Source organism: Mytilus edulis, chromosome 3 (assembly GCF_963676685.1).
Source record: "Mytilus edulis chromosome 3, xbMytEdul2.2, whole genome shotgun sequence".
NCBI classification, from domain to species: Eukaryota; Metazoa; Mollusca; class Bivalvia; order Mytilida; family Mytilidae; genus Mytilus; species Mytilus edulis.
The window spans coordinates 97,276,121-97,288,837 of NC_092346.1; the positions used below are offsets into that span (position 1 = coordinate 97,276,121).

General features: G+C 30.7%; 1 protein-coding gene across 4 annotated transcripts in view; it reads left to right on the forward strand.

Moving 5' to 3' along the window:
• Nucleotides 1-12,717, forward strand: part of LOC139517900 (leukocyte tyrosine kinase receptor-like) — a 296,261-nt gene that overhangs the window by 161,211 nt on the left and 122,333 nt on the right. For all 4 annotated transcript variants that reach the window (XM_071309393.1, XM_071309392.1, XM_071309394.1 and 1 more), the window contains one exon: nt 8,413-8,572. In XM_071309393.1, coding sequence (XP_071165494.1) covers nt 8,413-8,572 — 160 coding nt within the window. The remainder of the gene's footprint in view (nt 1-8,412; nt 8,573-12,717) is intronic.

Here is a 12,717-nt window from a genome sequence, read left to right on the forward strand (position 1 = left end):
GCTTGTTTCTGATCATAAGATATTATTCAGAAGTAAATTTTGTAAAAATAAAAATCACTTTTTCCGTATTTTACTTATAAATGGACTTAGTTTTTCTTCCAGTTAACATTACATACACTCTACAGTTAAAGTTTATAAAACATTTATTAGATTCATAAACTATCCTGGATTTTTTACCAAACTTGGAAGCTTCTTTCAATCAAAAGACAGTATCTAGAGGAAATTTTTATTGATGTTTGTCCTCATTTTTGTTGAGTCTGCGATTAACAGCAAAAGTAGGCGAGACACTGGGTTCCGTGGAACCGTTACAAATTTTTGTGAACGGTTAAGTGATCAAAACCAAATAAAAATATAATTGTGTTTGATAGACAGAACTGAATATGCAATATTGGCTGATTTTGAGACGTGTAGGTGATAATTGTCCTCCTCATGTTAGGGAAGTGATTTTGAGACGCGTAGGTGGTATTCGTTCTCCTAATTGGGAAGTGATTAAAACAAGGAGCTTCTTCATACATCTGTCTGATAAATTCACTAATAGGCAATTTATAGATGAATGACTTGAAACAGTCACAGTTTGTTATATAAAGTACAAAATATTCTAATATTCAATAAATTCTCATTTTGAATAGAATAAATAAAATAAGATTTACATACATGTAGGCTGTTTAAATCACCTTCAACAAAGTATAGTGAAAATGTAATTTTGACTAGAAAACCACACAAATGACGTTTAGCTTGGCTGATGAATGTAGATTAATAAGAATAGCCAGCTACAAGAACAAATGTCTGTGTTTCTTAAACATGTTATATATTTTAATCCATCGGGAGCAGTCCATGGTTATATAGAAAACTAAATTACCATGTTTATTTATTTTTAAGTTGACTATATAAGTTCATACCCTTATTGTTCTGATGGACTTCCAACCATTAGTCTTTTTCATAAGTCATAGACTGTATTTCACTTAATAGTAATATAGAAATAAGTAAAGAACCAAAAAAAATTAAATGTCATGCATGCAAAGTGTTTCTGGATTTACCTTCATCACAAGTGCTTAAAGTCGAATATTTGAAAGCCAAGGGCCTATTAGATGTTTAAACTTTTTGTTAACCAGATTTTGTTCTGAGTGATGGTACAAGAACCCTTTCTAAACACCAGGGGTCAATGAATCTGGCTTACCTTAGAGTTGATGTTTCTTTTCCAGCTATTACTTGCACTTATATCCAGAAGGTATCAATCAGTGCTTGGTTTTAAGTGCTGAAAAAATATTGAGAGTTGACATTTATACAAATACCAATAAAAAAGAGTAAAAAACTGACATGTGAGAAAAAACAAGTCCCATTTATGAGTATTATGCTTTTCGGTCAAGATGTCAGTTCATTTGTTCGTCTGTGCGTTCATCCGTCTGTCCTGCTTCAAGTTAATGTTTTCATGTTAAAGTCTAACCAACTTGTAACTTAGTACACATGTTCCCTATAGATATGGTCTTTCTAGTTTTAATGCCAAATTAGAGTTTTGACCCCAACTTTACGGTCGACTGAACATAGAAAATGATAGCTGGTGTGGGGCATCCATGTACTTTGCACACATTCTTGTTTTTATATATATAAGGCTTACAATGTGCCAAAAATAAATGTTACTTTGAATAAAATGTTGAATGTAAAATGATAGCATATCTGTGGAATTTGAAATATAGTTGCACTTGTAAAAGAGTGAACACAAGAGATTTATATATAATTGGTGCACGCACCAAATTTTTGGGCTGGAAATATGGAAGTTTTTGGTGTAAAAAAAAGTGCAAAATATTAAATAAACAATCTTTATATTGAGTTGACTTTTATCCTCAATTATGACAGACCTCGGGTCCAATACAATTAGTTATGATAATGATATAACTTAATTGTGCAGTTGATGAAATCGAATATCTTTTAAGTGCAGTTGATGAAATCAAATATCTTCTAAGTGCAGCTGATGAAATCAAATATCTTCTAAGTGCAGTTGATGAAATCAAATATCTTCTAAGTGCAGCTGATGAAATCAAATATCTTCTAAGTGCAGTTGATGAAATCAAATATCTTTTTTTTAAGTGCAGTTGATGGAACATCATCTGATTCATTTTCAAGACTTGATTTTGAAACTCTTGACTATTAAAGTTGTATCTACTGACAAAATATTTGTATTCCTCATCTCGGATATGGACTTAAATGCAGCCTTTCACCTCATTTACTCATCCATGAATTTTATGTCAAGATGACATATTTTTTAGGACATTCGATTCTGATAATAACAGCCACATCTACTGACAAAATATTATTTCTCCACGAGTTGTATCTCAGATATGGACTCTTAACACAAACTTTAATCAGTCACTTATATGTGAAATGTAGGTCAAGATGTGAAATGTAGGTCAAGATGACCTTATTTTTATAAGGACCCTTGCTTATTCAAGACACATCTATCAACAAAATGTCATCAACTATAACTATAATTGTGTAGTTTGGAAGTGATGGTGTAGTGATTAGTGCATTGGACTACTAACACAAAGGTTCCTGGTTTAATCCATGTTCAGACTCTACCTTGATACCATTTACAAATGTGTGGTCTTGAGAAACGATGATTGTCGGAAGGGCACGATAAATGGTTGACCCGTGTTAAGAGAGTGAGCCCTATCTCTTGCACGTTAGACATCCTCGTAGACTTCGAAAAAGAGAAGGCTAATTCCACAAAAAGACAGCACTCGCATCCGCTAAGTGGAAAAGGGATTAATATAAGTTGCCATAACTTGTTTCCCAATCCACTATGAATTAATGTGTTTAAACTAAATAGATGGACTTTAACTTTATGATGGACAGATGACACACTAAATCCTTTCGCAAACTTCGTTTGACAAAAGATATAAAAATCTTAAAGCAAACAATTTGAAATATATAATTATTCCTCTCAGTAACCGAAAGGTTGAGAAATCGTAGACATAATGTTTTTATTTCTATTCCCTTTTCCTGAAATTTAAAACAGTCCAGTATTGTTTAGGAGTAACATTGTAAGCAGGATGTAAACATTGGGTCAATAAAATGTTGTTCATCACTGAGATTGGGTTTCAAGAATGAATTTGGCCTACAACATGTACAATGTTCCTTCTGTTCATAACAATAACAAAGCAGTTATGTACAAGATACAGGTGAGGCAGGCAACAGTAACTTTTCATAATACAAAATAGTTTTAGGTCTCAAGATTTATGATCCCTTAAAAGTCTTGGATATAAACACTGAGATTGTAAATACACAGCTATTTTTCATACAAGTAATCTTGATGTACAGTTCTAAAGCTGCATATCAAATGAACATCTGTAAAGCTGTAAATAAACTGTGGATAGATATTGTATCACACAAGATGCAGTGGTAGAATCTATATGTTTAGCTTATACACAGAGTTAATGTACATTTTTACAGCATTGCAGTTTATTTAAGAATTGAATGCTCTTTTTTGTAAATTTATTGGGGTGTAAAAGCGTTGACCGAAGTACATTTTGTATGAAGCGCGGATACTAAAAATGTGCACACGGTCAACGCTTTTACAACCATATAAAGTTACAAAAAAAAGCATTCAATACTTATAATTACATTTTTACCTATAGGATCATGAAAACACGCCTTTTATCAAGTTTTTATTTCATTTACCTGTGCACTTTATTGTGGGACCTCGTGTCATCATGAATGAAAAGTTGCATTGTGTAATGCAATTGATTAAGGAATATCACGAGATGGCTAGTTAGCCAATCAGAATAAATATAATGAAACATACATGGAATGTATTAAATTATATACAGCTTTAAAAATGTATAGTTTATATACAGTTTAACAGATATACAGTTTTTATACAGCTTTACAGATGTACAGTTTATATACAGCTTTACAGATGTACATTTGATATGCATCTTTAGAAATGTACATCAAGATAACTTGTACTAAAGAAGCTGTGTAGAATTAAACAAATGGTATAAATGTACTCCTGGCTTTGTTGTGGGTTACTAGTACTGTTGTTTAAGTTTCATGTTATTTAAGTAAGATAATGTGTTCTGAATGCCAGTATTATAAACTTATTCCACCAATGAATACAAGTTTTAAGTTTCAACAGACGCTGTGTATTGTTATATTAAAACATTTTGACTGCAATGTATTGTTGTTTGTAAATATATATTAAGGTGGCTCGGGACTATTCGACTGCGCATAATTTCACGCATGAATTACAAAAGTATTTGTCGTAAATTCGATGTAATTTTTTTAAATATGTTGATTGATTAGAAATGCTAAATCATTGTAGTTATGTGAATAATAGAATATTTTCGTTATAATCCGTATTTGTTAAAGGGTCAAAATGACATTTCACCCATTTTTACCATTTTCCCGCCAAAATTTGGGTTTTAAGGCAAAATATATTTTTTTCCTTATCGGTGACCTATTTTTTTTATTTGCTCATTCTTTGAAGCTATATTTAAGCTTTTTATTTTACAGTTTTGGACCAAGTGTCATAGAACGTTTTTTTGATAATCCGATAAAATTATGTCAACACCTCTATTTTCCCTATCATTTCATTGAAAAATGGTTCCTTTTACATACCTGTTGAAAAGTAAAATTTTGAGCTTAAATGGTCCGTGACCCCCTATTTTTTTCGACCAATTTGATTTAATTTCTGTAAAGAATAAAATATCAAAAAATACGGGACTTCTGATAGAAACTTTTAATAGGCCCCGAGCCACCTGAAGTTACATCATGGTACATTTCAATTCCATGAACAAGACTCTGATTAATTTATATGGCCCCGCAACAAAGTTGTTGGTGCCATATAGCTGCGAAAACGTAGCTCTATTGTCCTCTTTTTTTTTTTTTTTGCTATGGTCCGCAAATATCAAAAATCATCAAAAGGACCTTAAGAGCTACGTTTTCGCAGCTAGGTGCCATATAGTTTTACCCTTGTCCGTAATTCCAAAATTCCGTAATTCTGAAATTCCATAATTCCATAATTCCATAATTCCCAAATTCCCAAATTCTGTCATTCCGCAACAAACCATTATACAGAGTTTTTTTCTTAACGCCTTCAGATATTGGGCTGATTTTTAGTATGTGAGTTGACCATGATGAGTTTCAGATCACATTTAAGTTTCGTTCCACTCCTCTTATTTTTGCCAAAATTACGGGCTTTGGACTTTGATAAATTGTTGAAAATTACAGTTACACAGATTTTTTTATCTAAACGCCTTCAGATATTGGGTTGATTTTTGGTATGTGACTTAACCATGATAAGTTACAGATCAAGTTAAAGTTTCGTTCAGCTCTGCTAATTTTTGCCAAAATTACGGGGCTTTGGACTTTGATAAATTGTTGAAAATCACAGTTATAGGTTGTTTTTTTCTAAACACCTTCAGATATTGGGCTGATTTTTGGTATGTGAGTTAACCATGATGAGTTACAGATCAAGATAAAGTTTCGTTCCGCTCCACTAATTTTTGCCGAAATAACGGGCTTTGGACTTTGATAAATTGATAAAAATCACAGTTACACAGATTTTTTTTTTAAACGCCTTCAGATATTAGGCTATTTTTGGTATGTGAGTTACTCATGATGAGTTACAGATCAAGTTTAAGTTTCGTTCCGCTCATCTAATTTTTGCTGAAATTAGGGTTTACAACTTTGAAAATTGTTGAACATCACAGTTATATAGACTTTTTTCTGTAAGCCTCCAGATTTTGAGCTGATTTATTATATGTGAGACTACCATCATGTTTGTGTCCACATGTGTTATTGAAATTGCAGATTTTTCAAATCTAGTTTTTAATTAAAATCATGAATGCCTGAAGATAGGTTATTCTAATCTAGAATAACTAATATAAATATTTACTGAAAAAATGTAAATTAGTAGCCTGGTTGTATAACTGGAAATTAAATTAGATATCATAAATATATACTATGTCTCAGTGTTATACCAATAACTTAACCTTTTTTAACCGGATTTTTGTGACAAAAATGTCGGTTATTGATTTGGGGATGTATGGCGGGCGGGCGGGCGGCAATCAAATGTTGTCCGTGCATTAACTCATGAACCGTTCAACCAAAGCCTTTAAAATTTTAATATGTTATTAAACAACTATACGAAGGTCAAGTTCAATAACGGCGATTTTGACTTTTACCGTTCAGGAGTTATGGTTCTTGAAAGATTGAAAACTGGAGTTTCCAGTCGTGTCCGTGCATTTACGCATGAACTGTTCCAGCAAAGCTTCCCAAATTTTAATATGTTGTTACTGATGACAGAATGGAGGTCAAGTTCAATAATGACGATTTTGACTTTTACCGTTCAGGAGTTGTGGTTCTTGAAAGATTGAAAAATGGAGTTTCCAGTCGTGTCCATGCATTTATGCATGAACTGTTCTACCAAAGCTTCTGAAATTTTAATATGCTGTTACTGATGACAAAATGGAGGTCAAGTTCAATAATGATGATTTTGACTTTTACCTTTCAGGAGTTATGGTTCTTGAAAGATTGAAAAATGGTGTTTCTCGTCGTGTTCGTGCATTTTCTCATAAACCATTCAACCAAAGCTTTTGAAATTTTAATATGTTGTTACTGATGACAAAATAGAGGTCAAGTTCAATAATGACGATTTTGACATTTACCGTTCAGGAGTTATGGTTCTTGAAAGATTGTAAAATGTCGTTTCCATTCACTTTGTTGCATTTACTCATGAACCATTTAATCTAAGCTTTTCAAATTTTAATATGTTGATACTGATGACAAAATGGAGGTCAAATTTGATATTGACGATTTTCACTTTCACCATTCATCAGGAATGGTTCTTGTGATATTGCCAGGACACAAATAAATGATAATAAATCCGGTTTGCTGTCGTTGTGACAGCCTCTTGTTTCTTTTTTTTTAAATACAAATGTTCTAAAAAAAATAATTTAAATCCTACAAAATAGCAATTTGAAGCCAACTTGAAGCATCTATTATTTGGTAAGATGCAAAATGTGATGTAATATTGTCATAACCTGAGTATAATTAATGTTTATAGTAATGTTTTAGTAAATAATGAATGAATGAAGGACACTTCTGCTCTAATTTGAAATACATTGACTCGATCAGCACTATGATGAATTTTGATCTCAGTTCGTTATTGTTTTACATTTATACTAAATACAATTTTAGTTTGTGTTACATAATCCTTTGATTAGATTTAAACTTGAGATTAGATTAAACTTTTGAATGATGTGGTCTATTTTAGTATTAGTTGCTAGAAATCCATTTGAAACAAGACTAAACTGTGCTTCTAAAATTTCAAAATTGTTAGTTTTGACTTTGAATATTTCAATTTTTCATTTCCAATTTAACATTTTTTTACCATATACTTTTAATCATACCTCCATACGAAGAGGGCTAATATAGTGAAGTACAAGGTAGTCTTTTTGTCCCCAAAAAGTTTAGCTAATGGTAAAGTAACACTTGAGTCAGCTAATGGTAAAGTAACACTAGTCAGCAAAATAAGTGTAATCAAAAGAAGTAAATTCAAACATGTCATTGTGGCAAATTAGGGGGAAAGTTAACTGTTGTCCGATTACTTTGTTTTGTTTAGAAAACATAATACAGTTAATTTCCCCCCCAAATTTGTACCAATTCAATTCTTTATTGTGCTTCTTAACGTTGCTCTTACATGACAATGTACCAGGATGTCCTACCTTAGAGTAGGGAACCTGTTAAAACAAAATCAACTCTGGGCAACTTACAAATTATATTGGCACAAATGAATATGTTTTTTTTTATGTACTTTTGTCTATTTTATTGAGAACTACAAAATATTGAGAGAAAACTTAAAAACCAATAAAGATTAGCAAAACAAGATTTACTAATAAGTTAATGATTAGCTAAAATTCTCAGTCAATACCAAGTATTAAGTTATTGTTGTCATATTGATGCTCAGAATCAGATTAAGTAGAGGGGATTACATTTTCTCATCTTATTATGTATTGCTCCATCTGTCTCTTTGTCTGTCTGAGGCTGTTTAAAGTTTATGGCCAAGATAGATAACAATAAAGGCCTGTGGTAACATTCACCTTGAACTCAGTACACATGCTCTTTGTAATGGAAATTCTTAAAATATTATGCCAAATTTAGGTTTTGATGATTGTGAGGATACATAGAAATGTGGTTGTGTGGAATAAGCATATTAATGGTAAATTGTTTGGTACAGTTAGTTGACCATAAAATATATACTTTAAACAGCAAACATGATCAGTAAGACAAGATCTACAAATAGGTCAACATGAGTTATAAGTCTCCTCCTTGTAAAAGTTATTTCCCTTTTACAACAATTAATTAATATTATAATTAAAAGTATTAAACATGTTTGTACATTATTATTTTTAGTGTACAGTTTTGGTTCCTGTGGTTACCATGGGCCTACTGGACCAACCCAGTTCAAATGTGATTCAGCCTACAAATCTAGTTCAGTCAAAGTGAAGGTCATTTCTAGTGGTACTTTAAAAGGGACTCAAGTGTGGACTGTTCCTGAAAATGGAACATATGGGTAAGTTATCTACAGAGAAATCATACAATATAATGGAGCAGTCAAATTATATACAAATGCATAAGATCCCATGGATTTATCATGAACCAGTATGAAGCTATAACCAATGGTTCATAAAAAAGTTCAAGAGTAAGAGTAATATATATCCTCTGATGTGTTCATACCAAATATTTAAAATCTTAGCCATAATGTCCTAAAGATTATTCTCCTTCTCTCTGCCTGTCCAGCAGTAAAAAAGCAATGACAAGCAAAGGTCAAAATCTAGAACATCAAAAATTGACTCGACCTTGACCTCTATTTTGATTCTTTTGGTTTTGCTCAATTAAACAGTTGTATAGGCATTATGTTTGTTAACGATTTAAACCTCTTATGCTTGGTGTAAGTATATTTGTAATGAAACAATGATTTTTTTTAATTCATTATGCAAATTGTCATCAGTTGCTAAGTATATTTGTAATGAAACAATGATTTTTTTTAATTCATTATGCAAATTGTCATCAGTTGCATAGAAGATTGCATCATTGTTGTTACATGATATTAACATGAAACAAGTTCAGTTCTTAAACCAGACTTACATATAACACATAAAAGTACTGTATTTAACAATGGTTAGTGAAACAGATGTCTACTGTATATAGTTGCTGCCCTTGTCAATAAGCTGTCTCCTGCACACCTGATGTAATTACAAATGTACTCTTCATTCTATTGTTGTTACAGTAATTTCCTCACGCTGGACTTAAATCTACTCAACATGGATATATATATTTATAAGATTTAGGTGAATAGATAGAGATAAAAACTTTATTCTTGGTTTGAGAATTGAAATGCCATAAACGATCATAAAGCAGGATATTTCCGCAGTTGGATTTTAAGCATCATTTACATTTTCCTAGTGAACCTGATAGCATTTTAATGCGGAAGACGGCCATTTTATCAAATCAGGGATGGTACAATTAAATACCAGCCTCAGACTAATTTGCTTTTGAAAGTAAAACTACAATCATGTCTATATTTTTAAATATTCTGCATAGGGTTGTCAACAGAAAGTGGTTTCCTTGAAAATAAAAACAACATTAAGTGTCCAACGGAGAACAGTAAATCAAATCAATAGCTTTGTTGTGGTGTCAAAACTGCTCTAAATGCAAACATAAATATTAAAACCTACAAGTCAAACAAAAACAAAAAGTTTGTACATTTCCATTTCTTTCTTTTATATACAACATGCAGTAAAGGATATTTATATACAACATGCAGTATAGGATATTTATATACAACATGCAGTAAAGGATATTTATATACAACATGCAGTATAGGATATTTATATACAACATGCAGTAAAGGATATTTATATACAACATGCAGTATAGGATATTTATATACAACATGCAGTATAGGATATTTATATACAACATGCAGTATAGGATATTCAGTATAGGATATTTATATACAACATGCAGTAAAGGATATTTATATACAACATGCAGTATAGGATATTTATATACAACATGCAGTATAGGATATTTATATACAACATGCAGTATAGGATATTCAGTATAGGATATTTATATACAACATGCAGTAAAGGATATTTATATACAACATGCAGTATAGGATATTTATATACAACATGCAGTATAGGATTTTTATATACAACATGCAGTATAGGATATATATATACAACATGCAGTATAGGATATTTATATACAACATGCAGTATAGGATATTTATATACAACATGCAGTATAGGATATTTATATACAACATGCAGTATAGGATATTTATATACAACATGCAGTAAAGGATATTTATATACAACATGCAGTATAGGATATTTATATACAACATGCAGTAAAGGATATTTATATACAACATGCAGTATAGGATATTTATATACAACATGCAGTATAGGATATTTATATACAACATGCAGTATAGGATATTCAGTATAGGATATTTATATACAACATGCAGTAAAGGATATTTATATACAACATGCAGTATAGGATATTTATATACAACATGCAGTATAGGATATTTATATACAACATGCAGTATAGGATATTCAGTATAGGATATTTATATACAACATGCAGTAAAGGATATTTATATACAACATGCAGTATAGGATATTTATATACAACATGCAGTATAGGATTTTTATATACAACATGCAGTATAGGATATTTATATACAACATGCAGTATAGGATATTTATATACAACATGCAGTATAGGATATTTATATACAACATGCAGTATAGGATATTTATAGCCTGAAATTGAATTCATCAATGAAACCTCACTAAAACAATAAAATTAAGTCTTGTAGCAAAAAACTATAAATATTATTAACTAAATTTAAATTCATCATCTTTACTGACTATTTCAAGTGTCATAAACTCTTTATTTCTGGACCACCATTTATAAGCTGATTTGACACATTATATTGAACCCAGCTTATTATTTTGAAGACCATCTGGTCATCTTTTTGTACAGATTTTAAAATTTTATCATTTTACAATATACCAATACAGTTGTTCAGAAACACATGGAAAGTCTCAAATCAATAGATTACTGTGAGGTGCATCTTTCCTAACAAGTTTCTACTAGAACTCAGTGCATTAAAACATACTGGGTGAACACAGATTATTTATTATCATGCTTGCATGGTGCAGGTTAATTAGCTGAATTCATGATTTTAGATGACTATATATATAAATAAAGTCTGATAAGAATAAAGAATTTGAAGCTTTATCCAAAGTTTAATATTTGTTCACTAAGTAAATCCGCTAGTTGCAGCACTGTGTATTACTACTTGTGTGTGGTGCTTGACATAATGTTTGTATCTGCTTTGCAGTTCGGTCCCTGCAATACACAATAAAGTTTGTGGGCAGTCTCTAACACATAAATTACAAATATTTTGATGAAGTCTGGGACATGATAATAAACAATTTCTGCTAGAAGCAACCACATGGTTGTGTCCTTCTATGTGTTTACAGCGCTTTGCTTGGTTCAATTATTATTTGTTACTTTTTATATAAGGCAGAAAGAATTGTGAAAACATGGATGACTTAGTACACAACATAGAGAGTTTGTACTAGAATGGGTACTTTTGGGGCCATGGTTGGTAAAGATGGCCCAGACTGACTGGAGACTAATCTGCAGATAGATCTTCTGTTTGTCTATTCCTTATTGCAGTCCACAGTTCCCTCACATTACTTCTGATTTCTACAACAAAATAACAGACTTGTGTAAAGCAAAATTATATCAGGGTGAAATTTGATCCGGTGGAAAAAATGTCACAGTAGTTGTTGTTATTTTTTTATCCGGAGGAAAATATTTCCCTAGGATATTTTCTCCTTTGTCGTGAAAATCTATCTGGGAAGTTAAACTATTGAATAGTTATTAAAAAAACTTAATCTTTACAAATAGTATGAAATAAAAATAGTGTATTTGAATTAAAGCTAAATTGTTAAAAAAAAATGTATTATAAAGGGAAATGATTTCACAAATTATCATTGAAAATAATATCCTGAAATATTAAAGTAAAAATCGTTCTTTTAAAAAGACAATTAATTATTATGAAACATATGAAAGAAAACAGAAGTAATTTCAAAGATCATAATTGTGAAATAATATCATGATTAATTTAATATATATAAAATAAGGTTCTTGAAATACAGGTAAAAATTATTTGTTTTCAGATCTCAAAACAAATATAAATTAAAAAGTAAAGGTAGAAATATAGTTGCATTATTAGTGTAAACAGTAATGGAAGAATTTGAGTATGTCTGGGGACAAAATTGTAGTTGTTGATTATATTGAAATCAGATGAATCATAGAAGAACAAAAGTAATTTCAATAGCTGGATAGTATTTACCTGTGAAATATTATCTGTCTTATTTAATCATGTTTTAAGTCATCTTTTTTATAAATGAATATAAAAGATAAGATTCAAAGAAAAATTTCGCTATGAAATAGATTCAGGAATATATTAATATCTTTAAAATATGAATTGCTCATAATTACCTCCCTTTGATTGATAAATTATGCAAATTTGTTCTACCTTTGTGAAACATTATAATTATAGTCAGGTATATATTGATTGCCAGTAACTTATAAAGTAGTTAATAGGACTCTATTTCA